The sequence below is a fragment of the Lissotriton vulgaris genome, chromosome 5 (genome assembly GCF_964263255.1).
Source record: "Lissotriton vulgaris chromosome 5, aLisVul1.2, whole genome shotgun sequence".
Classification (NCBI taxonomy): domain Eukaryota; kingdom Metazoa; phylum Chordata; class Amphibia; order Caudata; family Salamandridae; genus Lissotriton; species Lissotriton vulgaris.
In genome coordinates, this window is record NC_141693.1 from 1,138,543,025 (window position 1) to 1,138,562,558 (window position 19,534).

General features: G+C 50.0%; 1 protein-coding gene across 2 annotated transcripts in view; it reads left to right on the forward strand.

Annotated features, from left to right (window-relative positions):
• The window catches only part of TDRD1 (tudor domain containing 1), a 1,954,313-nt gene that overhangs the window by 1,628,308 nt on the left and 306,471 nt on the right, over nt 1–19,534 (forward strand). For both annotated transcript variants that reach the window (XM_086922877.1, XM_086922878.1), the window contains exon 21: nt 16,303–16,416. In XM_086922877.1, the coding sequence (XP_086779003.1) occupies nt 16,303–16,416 (114 nt within the window). The remainder of the gene's footprint in view (nt 1–16,302; nt 16,417–19,534) is intronic.

A 19,534-nucleotide genomic window follows, 5' to 3' on the forward strand; every position in this document is an offset into this window, starting at 1 on the left:
TCGTCCTTCCTGGTGGAACCAGACTTCAGAGACCGACGAGACCCGGAGTTCCAGACCTCTCCGACCTCCACTCACATCTGCAGCACAGCTGAGATCCGTGGGTGCGACGAGACACGTGGGACCGGCCATCTTGAAGAAACTGCACTTCACTTCCAGCACGACCTCTGAGGCACCCTCGAGAAAGTGCTTTGGGGATTGAGAAGCCCCAGCCCCGAGCAGCTCCTGCACCAAAGACCAGCCCTCCAGCATCCACGAGATCTGGGTGGGGCCCTTTTGTTTGATTGCTGCTCGACGCGTTGTCTGGTCACTTGCCGGCTGGCTAGTGGCCTCCTAGACGACGATCCTTGAAATCTACACCGCTGGTCTGGTTTCTCCAGACTGGCCCTTGCTTCCTTCCAAAAGGAAAGCATCCCGGACCCTCCTGGTCCGCACCAGACGCCATCTTCACTCACTGCGTGGGTTGCCTTTGCCAAGGCCTGTTGACTCCGATCCTGGAACAGACACCGCCGACAGCGAGAGCCTGCATGGGACAGCTTGTGCCTCCATCCTGGTTGTCAAAGACACCTCCTGGTTCACGTGGCTGCAGAGTCAAGCGTCACCTCTTCACCTGATTGCGACATCATCTGGTTCCTTCCTGGTTCCACTCCGGTCACTGGCTAGTGACTGAACATTGTCCCCTCTGCTTTCAGGTTTCCATCTTCCTTGATCCACCCTTGGATCACTCCGGACATCTTCCTCCTGGTCGCCTGCAGCATCTTTCTCCAAGGCTCCATTGACTTCAACGTGGAAACCCGACACACTTTCACACCTATGCACCCGTAGCCCGTGGGTGAGGTAACGAGAGCATTTCGGTGCTCATAGGTAGATTGACACTCCTAGTGTCCAGGTATCCTGTAGTTTCAGTCTCAACCAGTCGGAACGGTGTTTACTTAACTATTTCGTAATTTGTTCATGCCCATTGACTTTGCATTGAAACCCGCGTGTGTGTTCTAACACTGCACACGCGTCCCGTGGGCCTCCTGCTCCTTACCTAAGGTTAGGGTAGTGTAGCCCCAGTGATTCCACTGCCTCTGGGCATCCTCATTTCTTCTATCGTTCTACTTATACCATTTACTTAGTATATGGTTTGCCGTGCCCCTAGGGCACCATTGTAATTTGTGCGACTTATTGTATTTTTCTGAAGAGTATTGTTATGTGCTTAGCCCTCTGATCTCATAAAGAGTTCAGAGGTGTTTGTTAGTAATAAATATATTGTTTATTTTCATAACAACCTGTGTGGTGTTCCTTTCATCTGGTATTCAAGGGGTTATATGTGGTAAAACAGCTGGCTTCACATGCCAAAAGAGTTTAGCCTAAGACTGCTTTGTCCATGCTACCATTAGGATAGCTGGTCTATAAGGTTGACTTACAACCAATCACCATAAGGGTTGTTTGGACTGATACAAGGTGATCACTAGAACTAGTGAGCATCATATATCAGGCCAACTTCTCACAACGACCTCACCGGCGCCGGTCCCTAGGGTGTCACCTCCGGCGCTGCCTTTGGGCGACGCCTTCCCCGATGCCTCCCTCGATCCGGTTCCGGCGTCGGAACGGCACCGCTCTCGACGCCGCTTGGAGAGTTCTATTTCAACGAACCGGCCCCATCCTTTGACAACCCTGATTTAAATGATGAGGTGTATTGGGAGGGGTCTGAGGACCCTCTGACACGTGATTGTCGGTATTGCAAACAAAACAGGTGATGGACCGAATGTGGATCAATGTCGACGTGATTGTCAGTCCCAGCAGGACTGGACAGGTGAACTTTGGGATGCCAGTGGTCTGGACACTTCTCCAGACACTGGTTTTGTCTTACCCCCTACCGTGGCTACAGAGGAGGGGGCAACCTACAGTGTGGTGTTGATGCGGGTTACCAAGGCCTTGGGCCTTGAGCTCCCCATCGCGGCTGTGAGGACTAACCTCCTCACTGAGGTCCTTAAACCGCAGTCAAGCTCGGCTGAGCCTCTGCTGCCGTTTAATGAGGCCTTGCTTGACGTTCTTTTGGGCACTTGGTCCAGGCCCGCTACAGGGTCCGCCTGTAGATAGGAACGTGGCCAGACGCCACAGCCCAGCCCCAGGCGACCCTTGTTTCCTGTCCACCCATCCCACCCCCGAGAGCCTGGTCATCCAGGCCTCCAACTCCCAGACCGCATTCCCGAATGGCTCCGCTCGATCGGGAATCCAAGAGGTACGAGCAATACGGCAAAAAGGTATTCTCCTCCCTGAGCTTGGGACTGCGGTCTTCAAACACTGCGTGCCTCTTTGGCCGCTACACCCACTCTCTGTGGGAAGCGGTCACAAACGTGCTGCCAGAATGCCCGGCGAAGGTCAAGGCTAAACTCGCCCAAACCCTTGCGGAGGGTCGAGATGCGGCACGGTATTCCATCCATTGTGGGCTGGATACCACCAACCCACTGGGCAGGGCGATGGCAACGACAGTGGCGATTCGTCGCCACGCTTGTTTGAGGTCTGCCAACTTTTCGGCCGATGTCCAGAATACACTCATGGACATGCCGTTTGATGGCTTCGCCTTTTTGGTGACAAGGCAGACCATGCGCTTGAGCGCTTTAAGGACTCCAGGGCTACGGCCAAGTTCTTGGGCCTCTCGGCCCCGTGCCAGCAAATGGGTGCCTTTCGCTCCTTTCGTGGCCAAGGAAGGGGCGCCCCCACACGTGCTGCAAGCCACGCACCGCAGACTAATTTCCAATGCAGTGGCGGCCGTGGAAACCGCCGTGGCGGCGGTCGGGGACAACGGCGAGGTCAGTCCACACCTACCCCTGCAGCATCCGCTTCAAAACCCTCCTAGTCCGTGCTTTCAGGCCCATGTGACGCCAGTGGGGGGCAGGGTTCGCCATCACCTCCTCCACTGGCGCACTGTCACATCGGAGAGGTGGGTGCTGCAAATCGTCTCAGGGGCTACTCCCACCCCTTCGAGGCGACCCCTCTAGCCATGCCACCCCAATACCACTGTGTGTCGGGGGACTACTTGCGACTACTGCAAGAGGAAGTTACGGCCCTCTTGGCCAAGGGGGCCATCGAGCGCGTTCCTGGGCCAGAAGTAGCGTGTGGTTGCTACTCCCACTACTTTCTGGTACCCAAGAAGGGCAAAGTGGGCCTACGCCCTATCTTGGATCTACGGAACGTCAACGGCTTTCTCCGGAAGGAGAAGTTCAAAATGCTGACATTGGGTCAGGTCTTAGCTGCCCTGGACCCAGGAGACTGGATGGTATCGTTGGACTTGCAGGATGCTTATTTCCCCATCCCCGTCCTGCCAGCCCACCGGCGCTACCTACGGTTCACAGTAGGCCACGAGCACTTTCAGTTTACCGTGCTCCCCTTCGGCCTTACCAGCGCCCCATGGGTGTTCACGAAGGTGATGGCGGTGGTCGCAGCTCATCTGCGCATGTTAGGGGTTTCAGTCTTCCCCTACCTTGACGATTGGTTGTTGAAGGCAGGCTCGCCCCAAACAGTCGTCAGCCACCTCCAGACTACGGCCAACCTCCTGCAATGCTGGGTTTCTCCATCAATGTGCCGAAGTCACACCTGTGGCCCTCTCAGAAGATCATCTTCATCGGAGCGGTTGTAGACTCTGCTCCGTTTCGGGTTTATCCTCCTGATTAGCAGGTTCAGGATATTCAGGCTCTGATTCCGATCTTTCAGCTGTTATCCCAATTCTCGGTCAGGTTGACGCTGCGGCTTCTGGGGCTGATGGCCTCCTGCATTCTTCTGGTGCATCACGCCAGGTGGCGGATGCGGGCTCTGCAGTGGGACCTGAAGTTTCAGTGGGCCCAGCAACAGGGCAACTTGTCTGACCATGTCTTGATCTCGGAGGGCACTGCAAGACAGTTGCAGTGGTGGCTCACGGACCGCGATTGCGTTAGCGGCAGATCCCTCTCCTTACCCCAACCGGAGCACGTAGTTGTGATGGACGTGTCCCTCCAGGGCTGGAGGGGCCACATGGGAGAGGCGGAGATCAGAGGCCTCTGGTCTCCGGTGAAGTCCCGGCTCTACATCAACCTTCTGGAGCTGCGGGCGATCCGGCTTGCACTGAAGGCATTCCTCCCCTCTGTCCGGGGGAGTGTAGTGCAGGTGTTCACGGACAACACCACCGCCGTGTGGTACTCCAACAAACAGGGCGGGGTGGGGTCGTGGACCCTATGCCAGGAGGCTCAGCGCCTCTGGCAGTGGCTCGATCATCAGGGCGTGACCCTGGTGGTTCAACACCTGGTAGGTTCTCTGAATGCCAGGGTTGACGAACTTAGCCATTGGTGCATGATGGATCACGAATGACGTCTGAACTCGGACGTGGTGCAAGGCCTCTTTCAGCAGTGGGGAGAGCCTTGGTTAGATCTATTCGCCACAGAAGAGAATGCGCAATGTCATCAGTTCTGCACGTTGGAATTTCCAAGGCAGCACTTGCTCGGATACGCTTTTTGTCGTAAGTGGAGCTGAGGTCCGTTGTACGCCTTTCCGCTTATACCACTTCTGCCCAGAGTGCTGAAGAAGATCAGACGCGACCGGGCCCAAGTTATCCTTGTGGCTCTGGACTGGGCACGAAGATACTGGTATCCCGAGCTACTCAGCATGTCTGTCGACCCCCGGTTCGTCTGTCTCTTCAGGAGGACCTTCTGTCGTAGCAGGAGGGGACGGTCCTCCACCCGAACCTGTCCAGTCTCCACCTCCATGCTTGGAGATTGAGCGGTGACAGTTGAAGCCATTTGACTTGCCTCCTGAAGTTTGTAATGTGATTCTGGCAGCCGGACGTCCCTCCACAAAGTCTGTATACGCCTGCAGGTGGAACAGATTTGTGGCTTAGTGCACAGCAAAGGCTGCGGATCCACTCTCTGCCCCCCTTTCTGAGGTTCTCCTCTTCCTTCTTTCTCTTGTCCAGCAGGGCTCTGCTCTGGGCACTATCAAGGGCTACCTTTCTGCCCTTTCTGTCTTCTTAAGGCTACCTGAACAGCATTCTTTGTTCAATTCCCAGATTGTAAATAGGTTCTTGTAGGGCATCACTCATATGTTCCTCCCTGTTCCTTTCGTGATACCCCAGTGGGACTTGAACCTGGTTCTGACTTACCTGATGTGTGCTCCTTTTAAACCGCTTCATAACTGTTTTCCGTCTTCTTACGCTTAAGCCTGCTTTCCTGGTTGCCATCACCTCTGCCAGGAGAGTGAGTGAGCTCCAGGCTCTTTCCTCCAAGCCTCCTTTCCTTTGTCCATCCGGACAAGGTTGTGTTGCGGACAAGGCCCTCTTTCCTGCCCAAGGTAGTCACAGCCTTCCACATCGGGCAGTCCATTACCTTGCCCACCTTCTTTCCGCCTCCGCCTCCCTCTAAAGAGGAAGAGCGGCTCCACCGTCTGGACCCAAAACATGCGCTCTCATACTATCTGGATAGCACACGTCTGTTCCTGGTGGATGACCAACTCTTTGTTGGTTACGTGGGCGCCAAGAAGGGACGGGCGGTTCACAAAAGGACCATCTCTCGTTGGGTCGTGTTGTGCATCAAGGCATGCTACTCTTTGGCTAAGAAGGAGCCTCCTGTTGGGCTGAGGGCCCATTCCACTTGGGCCACGGCGGCTACTACTGCCTTGGGCCGGGGAGTCCCCTTGCAGGACATCTGTCAGGCAGCTACGTGGGCCCCACCGCACACATTCCCAAGACACTACTGCCTGGACAGCCAAGTCCGGAGGGATGGCTTCTTTGGCCATTCCGTCCTCCGGAACTTTCTAGTGTGTTTATTGCTTCGCAGACCCACCACCGGGGTTGGTATTGCTGGGGTATCTATTCTAAGGTAAGTAATCTAATACTTACCTGTTTCTTTCAGATGCACAAGTTACTTACCTTCGGTAACTATATATCTGTAAGAAACAGTAGTTAGTATTAGATTCCTTACCGCCCCACCCATCCTCCCCGTTCTGCAAACCGATATCTAGGGTTAATGTCATCCCCTTTAAGGGCCCTAGTTTCATGGCACCAGTGTTAGTTTTTATCATGGCTCTGCGTTTCTGGCACGGAAAAGCTGTGTCTAAGAACTGACATCAGCGCGCGAGGGTAGCGTCTTAAGTACTCCGGCGACGTCATCCCGGCGACGACGACGCACGCGGAGCCGCAGACGACGCCTACTGACGTGCAAGGGTACTGCTACGCAAAAGTTTCCGGATCCAGTCTGACGCCAGGGGATATTCTAAGGTAAGGAATCTAATACCAACTACTGTTTCTTACAGATATATCGTTACCGAAGGTAAGTAACTTGTGCGTCAGGTCCAGAGAGGCGGCTATTTTGGCCAATCTGTGCTCCGTGACTTTCTGGTGTAACCCTGTTCGCAGACCCACCTTCGGGGTTCGTATTGCTGGGGTATCTATTCAAAGGTAAAGAATCTATCACAAATGTGTCTTTCAGATGCACAAGTTACTTAATTGTGTAACGATATATCTGTAAGAGACATTAGTTAGTGATATATTCCTTACCGCCCCACCCATCCTCACCGTTATGCGAACTGATTACTAGGGTTAAGGTCATCCCTTTCAGGGCCCTAGTTTCATGGCACCAGTGGTCAGTTTCTTGCATGGCTCTGCGTTCCTTGCGCGGAAAGTCGTACACAGAACTGACGTCAGCGCGCATGAGTGGCGCCTAGGTAGTCTCTGTGATGTCATCTCGGCACCTACGACACCAGCTACGGGCGCGAGCCGCACAACGCCACCTTCCGACGTGCAGGGATACTGCTGACAAACTTTCCAGATCCAGTCTGACGCCTGGGGATATTCTAAGGTAAGGAATCTATCACTAACTAATGCCTCTTACAGATATATTGTTACACAAGTAACTAACTTGTGCATTTGGTGCCCTTTTTGCATACTCAGTTCATGGAGCCATTGGCTTCCGCTCTCGCGCAAAACTGGACAAAGGACATAGGAGTATCCTCCCCACTGTCCAACACCTCCTCTGGGAGGGACCCCTGAATCGTTCCAACCCTTTATTTAGGGTAATTAAGGGCTTACCTGTGGGTGGGTCCCTAGATTCGTTGTGGGACAAGATTCACATCACTTCAACTTCAACCGTCTGGGCACTCTGGACCTTGCTGACCTTCGCGTTGGGAAGCGAGACTGCAACTGGGAAGACTCCTGCTGCTCCTGGTCTCATCGTCCTGCAAATCTGCTGCAACATCTGTGCCTGTGCTCCATACAGGTTCTTTACAGGACATCCAAGGCACCCGAAGGAATCTCCCTTGGAGTCAAGGAGTTACTCCCTTGCATCTGCAGGCACCGCAACACAGCTGACCGATCTGCTGATCCTGAGCTCCACGGACTTCGAAAGGCTCAGCCACACCGGTGGTGTTTCTGCAACTTTCTCAAGGCCTGCACTGTCTTCTCACTGAGTTTGAAGCTAGTATCCTTCGTCTGAACTGCTGGAACAGTACCCCTGTGCACAACGTCAACTTGCCGTTGCCAAGACTTGTTGACTCTCTCCTCCAGAGATCTTCGACCTCCAAGAACCTTCAGCTTCCAGCATCTCCTGCAGCCAGGATCCTTGCCTGCACCGTGGGCCTTCATCCTTTAGTGCGCTGCTCAAGGTCCTCTTGCGACTCCTGTGCCTCCAGCCTGTGGGTCCTCTTGAGGGTCTTCTTCGGCTCTTGTGGGCTGCCTTGCTTGATTGTAGCCTGCTTTGACTTACCTTCTTGTGTTAAGTCACTTGGAGCTTGCTGATCCCAACACTGCACCTTTTTCTTCGACTATGTTGTTTGCCGCTGCCAAGGCTTGTTGGTACCTCTACTGGACACTGACCTCTTGGCTTTCAACATCCGTTGTATGCCAGCTCGTGAACAGCTCCTTGACTTTTACAGCATCGCCTGGTCCACGCAGCTGCAACTTCAAGGGCACCATCAAACTCCTGCATCTCTGATGTTGCTGGGCATTTGTCTCCTGTGTATCCTGGTCACTCTTGAGTGGCATCGACCCTGTCCCCTCTACTTGCAGATACCTCTTATCTTGAAACAACGTTCGGGTTCCACCGGACATGTTCACCTTCTTCATCAGCCGCATCTTTCCTGAAGTCCTCTATTGTGGTCTACGGTGGTTTCCGACTACACTTCTCACCTATGCACCCGGCTTCCCTGGTGTAGGTATCCTGGTTCCAGGGGTATCCATTGGTGGGGTGGCTCTCCACCCTTCCGTCCTCCATGGGGTTTCTTCAGGGTCCACTGGGAAGAGCCCTTAATTAAAATTACAAACCGCAACTTACCTATTGACTAACATAGAGAACACGGTTGTGTTCCCACACTGCTCACGACCTCAGTGGGGTTCCTAAGATACTCATCTTCAGTGGCTCCTTGGGTCCCGGCTCTTCCACATCTTCTGGGTCCATTCACAACTTCAGCTGTGGTTCACATTCCACTATTTCAGTATATGGTTTGGTCTCCCCCTGGAGTCCACTGTGTATTCTGTGCTATTTACGTATTCTATTGAAAAAGTATTTAGTGTATTGTATTGTATCTCCGTGTGGGTGTTTTGTTTTATTTTCTGCCTGGCAAGGCCCTGCTGTGGCCACTGTTGGGGTTACTTGTCGGACATTTTGGCTTTCCCGCTGTTGCTGGACCAACCCTCCCTGTTCAAGTGACCAGTTGCGGAGCGTTTCTTGAAAGGTTTGCAACACCCCCCCCCCCCCCCCTGTTTCCTGGTTGCCCGTATGATAACATCAATCTGGTCCAAATATTTCACGTGTTCTTTCTGTGTGCGTGTCTTGCCCGTCCAGACAGTCTTCCTAGTGTCCCTTACAATGTACAGAAGGGTCAGTGAGGTTTGAGTTCCGTTGCTTCTCTCTCCACGCACCAGGTAGTTGCTTGACTAACTGGTCCTTTGGACACGTGCCTCTTTCCTGCTGAAACTGGTCACCCCTTTTCCTGTTGATCAGAGCTTCACACTGCCTAAAAGTTTTGCTCTACCTCATCATTCTAAGGAGGAGAGACCCCATTGCCTGGACTCTGAGAACATTATGTCTACATTGGTCACATCAAAGACTATCAGTAGACTATCTGATCTTAATCGCATTCACTGCAGTGAAGTAGGGAAAGGCTGTGTAGAATGGACTATCTCTATTTTACTCTTCATTAAGATCTGCTACACATTTGCTAAGAAGCAACTTCCTGAAGGCTTGCAAGCCCACTCCGCCAGGCCCAAAGCTGCTGGTACTGCATTGGCATTCAGGGTACCTGTCCTGGACATCTGCCAAGCAGCTATTTCGACCCCACTGCACACACTCATAGAGTACCACTGCTTGGACAGTCTGGTCTGTCAAGATGGGCATTTCACCGACTGGTCCTCGAGGAGATTTTGGTTTAAGCCAGTTTGCAGTCCCTCCGCTAGGGAGGTGTTGTTTGGGTATGTAATATAAGGAGAGAAATATGTTTTAGAAGTCTCTAGAAGAACAAGTTTCCCACCTTTGGTAATGCTTTTTCTGGTAGAGACCCTATCTAACAGCACATCCTTCATTGAAAGCTCTGTGAACTGAGCTTTTCATCTAAAAGATCCCTTTAGACACTACACACTGGTTGAACTTTGTTTTTTACAGGACTCTGTATTTTGTTGCAAAAATAGTCACAAAGAAAACGAATGTCATCACACCGGGCTGAGGAGTATATACACGTACACTGCAGCGTCACTTCCAACGCCATCAACGTGGAACTAGTTGATGCAACCTACCGGTGTGCGGAAGTACTGTGCAAGATTTTTCGAATTCAATCTGACACATGGGCAGTATTCAAAATTAAGGAATTTGTTGTTAGGTAAAGCCTACACCAGAATACATGTTACTGAAGGTAAGTAACTTGTTCAGCAGTACTGCTATATTCGGTTTGTCTTATTTTTCTGTCAGCAGCCTATTATTGTCTGCCTTGCTACTTAACGTGATTCTCATTCCTAAATAAAGGAAATATATTATTTTCAGTAAATTCAGGGTTAGCACTGCTGTATTAGGTCTGTCTAGTTCTCCTGGCTGTCAACAGCCGCTTCCTGGCTATTCTCGTTCCTATATGAAGGACTGAAAATATACTTGAAAGGAGCAGGGTGTCAAATTTTTAGGGAAACTGCTGAAAAATGTCCCTGGTTTGCCACAGTCCTTCAAGGTTTTCATTGGGAAGCTGGATTGCAGTACCCTTGTGTGGGATCAAAGCTTAATGGGCACACCATGAAGGTATATCTCTTCAAGACATTTTAATATTTTAACAAATGTATTCTAACCTGGTGCCTTCTAAATACACCTTTTGGTCCTCTGTTTTGTTTATCTAATACTTCTCCAAGAGAAATTCCCTTCAATCCTCCTAAATGAAGTTATATCAGGTATTCACGTTCCCTTACTTTGAATGATCACAAACTAGCACTTCTCTAAACATCTTAATTTGAAATTTAAAATTTGCTAACATTCGTGCCAAGAATTTTCAATTCTATTAAGGACAGGAGGCGAGGATTATGCTTTTCTCAATTTCTTTACTGGAGACAGCAGCCAATGAAAAAATAGTAAAGAAACAAAAAACTACACTTCCCATGAGCACATAGCAACCATAGAGTACATAGAAAGTATAAATACAGTCATAGAGGTTCCAACTTCCTCTTTCTTTGTCCAGAACCAAGAACAGTAGAAATCAAAATCCATTACGAACGTCCAAAGGAAAAGTCATCATCCAAATAAAGGGACGGGGGCACCTCCCAAAGCCATAGGAACAGAAGAAGACCCACGAAGAGCAGGAACTCACAGCACATCTCATTTAAGGTCAGAGCCTGGAGGAAATAAAAACAGAGCCGTAAAGGCCATTCCAAAGGATAGAGTATAGAATTCACAATAGGGCGGGAATAGAGTCATAAAAGAACATTACAGTATAGCAACATGCATACTTAATCCAATGCATAAATGGCAATAAGGGTGGGATAATCCTCGCCTCCTGTCCTTAATAGAATTGAAAATTCTTGGCACGAATGTTAGCAAATTTTAAATTCTATGTCAGGACGGAGGCTCCGATTATGCTTGTTTAAAGCTTATCCACCACAACAGAAGCAACATCAACAATGGGTTTGAAATAAAATGTCTTGAAAACAGATTCTGAAGACCAATCTGCGGGCCTCATGATATCCTGGAGGCCAGCCCCCAAGAAAAAAGCCTTTGAAAGCCATAGCTCCCCGAACAGAATGGGCCCCAAAGACGGAAACGTTAATGCCCGCTTCTAACATGAGCCAACGAACCCAACGTGCCAAGGTAGCGGGAGACACAGGCTTGAAAGGCTTTTGCAAAGCTATAAGCAGTTGACCCTGCAAATCATGACGAAAAGGAGCAGTACTCACCTCATAATCTTTAATACATTGTACAACACACAGCTTGGGATTGTGTGGAAAAGAGGGATAAGACACAGAAGATGTGATATATTTAGTGCGGCGAGAAATGGAAAAAGAAACACCTTCAGGTGAGAAAGAGCATCCGGCGAGGTCTAGAGCCCGAACATCTGACACACGCTTGCAAGACAAGAAGCAAAGCAACATAGTCAATTTGGCGGATAACTGTTTCCTAGACAGTGAAGAATTTTCAGGCCAAGAACTCAAGAAACCTAAAACCACAGATACATCCCATAATTGAACATACTTAGGGCAAGGAGGTTTTACCATCCGAATGCCTCTGAGTAATTTGGAAACCAAAGGATGTTCACCAATAGGCTTAGATTCCACTGGAATATGACCAGCTGAAATAGCGGAACGAAAGTTATTGACTGTCCTGTATGCCTAGCCTGAAGAAGCCAGAGAAGCAAGAAAATTCAGAACTAGGGTGACATCTGCCGAAGAGGGATCCACTGATCTCTGAGTACACCAATCACTCCACCGTTTCCAAGCTGACGAATAACGTTTGTGGGTGTTGGGGGCCCAAGCTTCGCCGATAAATCGGGCAGCGTCAGAAGAAAGGCCTGCGATTTGCCAGCGTCCCCCGAAATCCGCCACGCTACAAGACTGAGATGCCCCGATAGAATGAGAGGGTGGGGCTGCAGAAGAGGGTCCAGCAACAGGTTCCACCTGTTGGGGAGAAGGAGCGGCAGAGAGCAACTCATCTCCAGAAGAACTGGAAACCACGCCTGAGCCCTCCAAAGGGGAGTGATGAGAATCAGATCCGAGAGGAAACACCTTGTGCGAGCCAGAACCCTGGGAATCATCATGAAGGGGGGAAACGCGTAGCACAGGCGAGGAGGCCAAGACTGGAGGAAGGCATCCGTGGCCTGAGCCTCCGGATACGGGCGCCAACTGTAAAACAGCGGAAGCTGTGTGTTCAGGCGAGAGGCAAAAAGATCCAAGTGGCATTGCCCCAAATCCGGATCAAGGACCGAAACACTCGAGGGTGGAGACGCCAATCGCTGTAATCCCGGATGTGACGAGAAATCCAATCCGCCACTAGATTGTCGCGACCTGGAAGGTACTCTGCAATAATCGTGATCTGTCGGCGTAAGCAAAGATGCCAAAAGTCCTTTGCTATCTCCGAAAGGAGTTTGGATTTCGTGCCTCCAAGCTTGTTGACATATCTCACCGCTGAGACGTTGTCCATGCGGAGGAGAATGCAACAGTTCGTCGCTTGAGGGGAAAGACAGCGGATCGCAAAAGACCCCGCAAGAAGCTCCAGGCAGTTGATTTGGAGGGATAATTCCTCCAGGGACCAACGGCCTCCTGTCGTCAGAGAACCGCACCGAGCTCCCCATCCCCAAAGGCTCGCATCGGACTCGATAATGATGTCTGGAGTCGACCCGAACAACGCGCGACCGTTCCAGGACTCCATGTGGTCCAGCCACCGCAACATCTCCCCCCGAGCATCCTCCGACAGGGGAATGAGATCAGAGTAACGAAGGCCCTTCTGAAGATGTCTGGAGAGCGCGATAATGTAAGGGACCCAGGAATATGGCTTGGATTGAAGAGGAAAGGAGACCTACAATCTGAGCCACAGTCCGCAAAGAGACCAGTCGTTGGGACAAGACCAGACGCAACTCCCGTTTGATTGCTCTGATCTTCTGGCCTGGAACGAGAAGCCGACAAGCTAGAGAGTCGATGTTGAAACCGAGAAAATCCATCTTTTGCGAGGGAAGAAAGTCTGATTTCAAAGGATTGATAAGAAAACCTAGAGACTGCAATAGATCGATGGACCATTGTAAGTGAAGTTGCAGAAGAAGGGGGCAATGAGCCATCAAGAGAATATCGTCCAGATACACAATCAAACGGATTCCCCGGGCCCGCAAAGACTGCACCACCGGTCTCATGAGCTTCGTAAAGCACCATGGAGCGGAAGAAAGACCTAAGGGGAGAACAGTGTATTCGAACCATTTCCCCAACCATTGAAACTGAAGAAAGCGCCGGTGGGGAGCATAAATTGGAACAGACAGATAGGCGTCTTTCAGGTCCAAGCGGACCATCCAGTCCCCTCCTTGGAGAAGGTCTCGAAGAAGATGGATACCTTCCATCTTGAAATGACGGTAAACTACCCTGCCGTTGAAATCTTTGAGGTTTAAGACTAAACGGGAACCACCCCCTTTTTTCTCCACTAGGAAGATATTGCTGACAAAAACCGTCGGGATGACGCGAAGATGGAAGGATGGCTCCTTTCGTCAGAAGGGACTCGACTTCTTCGGAGATGAAGTCCTGATCTCGTTGGGAAAAAACAAGGGGTAAAGGAAGACTGTGTTGGAGACGGCGGTCGTAGAATTCGAGTTTGAAACCTTGCACCGTCTCCAACACCCAAGCATCGCTGGAGATTAGCTGCCAATTGTGAAGAAAAAACTTCAGTCTGCCCCCCAAAACAACTTCGGATGCCAGAATTAAGCTCACCTGAGTTGGAGGAATCCGGACGTCCTCCCTGGGCACCTCCGTAGCCGCCTTTTCCGTAGTTGTTTCTACCCTTGCGAGAGGGGTAGAATCTGGTTTTCCCAGAGCCATAAGTGTCCTGGGCTCCTCCTCTTTGGGACTGGCCTCCTCGCTGAGCAGGCTGTTGACCTCCCCAGCTGGACGAACGTCCCCTTCGTCCGGCCCGTCCGAAAACCGGACGGAAAGCACGGCACAGGTTTGATTGCGCCTTGTCCAGGCCACTAAAGGTCGCAACAAAATTAGTGAGTTCCTTTAGGAAAGGAGGACCAAAAAGGAGACCTTGTGCCAAAGGGCCTGACTCTGAAGATGCAAGATCTGTTAGCTTAGGGTCTAATTTCATTAGGATTGAGCGACGGCGCTCACAGGACAGGGCGCAATTTGCATTGCCTAAAATGCAGATAGCTCTTTGAGACCACCCTGCCAACTCATCGGGATCAATCATGGAACCAGAATGTTTTGCGGAATAAGCCAAATCTAAAATTTTTGTCAATGAACCCAAGAGGTCCAGTAACTTGTCCTGGCAGGACCTCCACAACCTATCCAGGCCCTTCTTCGGGTCTTTGGCATATTTGCGCATGTATGTTATCATGGACGGATCGACTTCTGGAGTCTCAGCTAACTTGTCCGCCAGGTCTGGGCGGGGACACTCAGAGCGCAGCCTGGCGCGAACATCCTTCTCGAAGGGACGACGAATATGTGCTTGCACATACTCAGTAACTTCAGGTGAGGGAAGTCAAGCTGAAGAGTTTAGGTGAACAATATCATCTGGTTCAAAGGTTAACAGTTGTGGGGTAGAAGAAGCATCGACGAAATGCTCTTTACGAGCCTTCTTTTTGGGAGGTGGAATAATGGGATCCGAAGAAGAATCAGATGAAGACGAATCTTCAGTCACAGTAGAGACTTGGTGTGTCTGAAAAGACGTGGCAGATCTCTTGGAAGACTTGGTGGACAGATTCTTAGCCAGTTTTACAAAGTCTGCTTTATGAGGATTCTTAGGTGATTTTTTGGACCGACCTGAAGAAGGAATCCAACCCTGCTGAGTAGCATATTCAGCCAAATGTCTTTTGAGAGGGGCTATAGCCTGATACAATGCGTGGTCCATGAATTCAGCCCCCTCAGAGCCTGCAGGCTCTTCCTCAGCATAGTAATATGCCTCCTCATCCTCATAATAATCTGCCATTCTGGCCTCAGGTGAGGTGATATGCCCAAGAGGAGGAAATATATTAACACCAAAAGGCACTTCAAGGGGGAGTGGAACCCCAAAACAAGCCAATAAACAGGATAACCTGTCAAAACAGTAGTAACATGTGGAGGGAGGGCTTGTTTAAACACTCTAGGCAAAGCCTCTGCAATTATTTTACAACCCCAGTAATTTAAAACAACACTAGGGCGTCAGGAGCCTATCGACAGGAAAATGGGCAAAGGCAGAAGCCAATTCGTCAAACTCCGAAGAGAAAACTCGAGCGCTGGACGTCCTGTCAGAAGACAGGAACAAAATGCGCAGTACCACCGCCGACCACAAGAACAGCCGGTGGACTGCGCATGCGCTAGAAGCAGCCTGTCGACAATGGAAGACGCGCGTAGCAGGACACGCGTCTCCCAGCCCCGCTCCCGCTCCACAACAAGAACAGGCGCAAGAAGCAAGCCTGTCACCTGGGGGGGGGAAGCCCACGCCCCCACAGCCGACGCCGAGAAGTGTCGAACAACAGCAACTGCGCACTGCAAAACGCCGAAGCAATAAGCGGTAACACGCAAACCGGAAGGTTCCAATTAGCATATATCGTAATAACACTGCAATAACAACAAAGCGTATACAATATTTACCATAAATTAAGGCAAAATACCAAGTAATAATGAAAGAGCACTTAACTGGCTGCGGAGCAGCAAAGAAAGAGGAAGTTGGAACCTCTACGACTGTATTTATACTTTCTATGTACTCTATGGTTGCTATGTGCTCATGGGAAGTGTAGTTTTTTGTTTCTTTACTGTTTTTTCATTGGCTGCTGTCTCCAGTAAAGAAATTGAGAAAAGCATAATCGGAGCCTCTGTCCTGACATAGAATCCCATTTGCATTGACTAGTGATCTAGTTAGTGGTTGGCTCAACATAAGGGAACAAAGTGGGAGTCATGGTGTGGTGTCACCATGATTGGGATTTAGACTGGCTACAATGAGAGATGGATTTCAGTAGCTGCCTGTGACTTTTAAGGTCAACGTGCTTTTGGAAGTAGATTCTACTCCACTCTATAGTCATACCAGATTCCAACAGTTAGTAATGAATGAGGCAACACAGACATGTTTTTCTTTAGAAGTAATTACTAAAAACCTCCACAACCATATCCTCTTTGAAGCTTCCAAGAAATTAGTGGTGTGTTAACTTGTTTTTTTCTAGTTGACAAAGAGAAGCTTCAGTGGACAATGATTGAATTAGCGGAATACTGCAGCAATCACAAAAACCAGAACTATATACCAAATATTGGGGACGTATGCTGTGCCAGATACACAGGTAAGATGAAAAGTATCATCGTTCTTATTTGTAAACTTGCTACTAGCTGACTAGTCTGACCATTTAACTCTCTGCCTTCCCCCATTTGATATTGATTTATTGTTGTTTTTTTTTGTTTTGTTTTTTTTAAACCTTTATTGTACCTTTACAAAATTACACAGCCATTGGCCTACAACCCAGAGGGCTGGCGCAATTATTCAACGTTGGATATATTGCATCAGGTTAAGTCCATATTTTGGTTACGTTGCTTAGAGGAAAAACGTTCACCATAAGGCAAAGTGAAAGGCACATAACTAGCGATATGTTGCTAATCCATAGTGGTTTTAGTTTTCTATTTTTTATAAAAACAACAAAGAAATCACATTGCGGTCATCAAAGAGTAATTAGTGTTATTTTAGCTGAATTTAGAGCCTATTCGACAGTACGTGCCTCTATTGATAACCGTTGAATCAAACATATGTTGAAAGGTCAGTATCGCTTATGTTCCCTGCACGTTACTTTCCACAAGTCTCACCCTTGTCTACCCACACTACCTATCCTTCGGGACTCGGGCCCCTTCTCCACTCTCGATGACCTCCCTCCTCTGCAATACCCTCATGGCACCTCAGCCTCCACCCCCCCACTCTTAATCTGACTCCAATGGGTCATCCTCCGGCGGAGGATCACAAATTTCCCCTCTGTACACATTCCATGGGGTCCATATTTTGTTCCATTTCCCCGGACATGCACGACTCAAGTATACCGCCCTCTCCGTCACCATTATTATTATCCATATTCATGCACCACTGTGATTTCGTCGGTAGTTCTGCCCCCCCCCCCCCCCCCAGCGCTGTGCGATATCCCTCTTGGCCACTATCATGCCCAACGTAACCCAAAGTTGGCCACATCTTGACAGGTCGTTCGGTCCCCACACATTTAAAAGACATTTTCGCGGTTCGGGAGTTAGAGATGTCTCCAGGGTCTGTGACACAGTGCGCATTATTTGTCTCCAATAGTCTTGGATGCGTGGGCAGTCCCAGATTGTGTGAAAGAAGGTCCCCTCTTCCCCGCAGCCACGAAGACAGTAAGGGTATTGTGCTCTGTGTATACGGTGCAGTAGTGTTCTCGTGTAATACACTCTGTGTAGGACCTTCAGTTGTACAAGCCTCAGCCTGGCTGAGATGCCCACCTCTCTTGGGGATGCTAGCGCCTCATTCCATTCGTGTTCGTCCAGGGCGTCCACTTCCCCTTCCCATTTATCTTTCAATGAGGTCAGTGGGTCAGGCAAGTTATTAATGAGCTTGCGGTAAGTCAATGACGTCGCTCGCTCAATCATAAAGTCCGTTAGGAGACGATCCTCCATCGGGGACGATTCTGGTATATCCTCCCCGGTGGGATGGTAGTGAGTAACGCATGACTTATCTGGACGTAGCGGTATGATTCTTGTGGCCCTAGTTCGTATAGTTCCTTCAGGCGGTCAAATGTTATAACCTCTCCTCTTTCCCACAGGTCTCCCACCGTGGATATCCCAATGGTGTCCCAGTGAGAGAAACCCTTGCTGTGTCTCAAATTTCCCAACGCACGTGTGTCCCAGAGCGGGGTGAGTTTGGTTATTTTCCCCTTCCAGCCCAGCGCCGCTAGTGACGTATGCCACAGCGCTGTGGTGAGTCCAGTGGGTCCCACTAATTTCCGCACTCGACGTTGGTCATAGAGTGGGGCCAGCATACTATTGGTACCTAGTTGTGCCCTATATGCTTGGAAAGCTGGGCCAGTCTGCGGGGCATAAATCCACTGGTTAATGGGCTTAAGATGAGCTGCCCAGTAATACAATTTAAGATTCGGCAAAGCGATTCCACCATCGTATCAACCCCTGTGCAGTTTGGCTTGCGCAATACGTGACGGGCGATTGCCCCACAGCAAACCGGATACCAATGCTGCCACCTTTTTGAAGTACCCTGGCGCCACTGGATATGACGTGTTCTCTAGTATGTATAGAAAGCGGGGCAAGGAAATAATTTTGTATAGTGCTGCTTTACCCAGCATTGTTAAGGGCAACCCCGCCCAGAACTTGGCGTCTTGTTTAAGCCGTTCCATGGGTGGCGCCAGATTCTTTTGTACAAATTCCGTTGGGTCCATTGTAACGTGGATCCCTAAATATTTAAAGGAGGAGCCAGCTAATTTTAATGGGCAGCCAGGGCCCAGTATCGGGCCGCGCCTTTCAAAACATACATTTCTGATTTATTCCAGTTGATCGTGTATCCTGAAATTTTACCATGATCATCACAGAGGTCCAGGAGTGGCGGCACTCCACGCTCTGGGTCTGTTAAGTACACCAGCAAGTCATCTGCATAAAGGGACAGTCGGTCTTCCCAGCCCTCCTTCCAATGTATTCCTTTAAGTAATGGCGTTTTTCTAATCAAAATTGCTAGTGGTTCTAGGGAGAGTGCAAAGAGCAATGGCGAGGCGGGGCAGCCCTGGTGGGTGCCTCTCCCCAACAGGAATGTTCGTGAAATGTGGCCGTTCGCCACCACGTGTGCAACTGGCTTCGTATATAGCAGTCTGATCCACGATATAAATTTCGAGCCGAAGCCCAAACAAGCAAGAACCTCAAACAGGTAGTTCCATTCTACTAGATCAAAGGCCATTTTTGCATCTAGGGCCTGTATAACCGCTTGATCGTGGATCAAGTCTGCTCTCGCCAGCACCCCATGCACTCTGCGGAGGTTCAGTGCTGTGTTCCTGTGGGGCATAAACCCGGATTGATCCGGGTGTATGAGGTCGGGTAGATGCGCCATCAGCCGGTTAGCAAGGAGTTTGGCTAAGATTTTAACCTCTGCATTCAGCAAAGAGATAGGGCGGTAAGAGGAGCAGTCCTCTTGCGGTTTCCCAGGCTTGGGAATCGCTACTATAGTAGCCATTCTCTGATCAAGCGGAAGTTCACCCTTTTCTAAGCATTCTTCATACATGGCTAGTAAATAAGCACTTAGCTCCTCTGATTGGGCCTGATACCATTCTACTGGAATGCCATTTGGTCCGAGCGCCTTGCCAGGCTTTAGCGCTCGTATAGCCAATTGTATTTCATCCCTAGTTATGTCCGCTTCTAGGTCGGCTGTTGCTTCTGGTTGCAGTACCGGGGTGT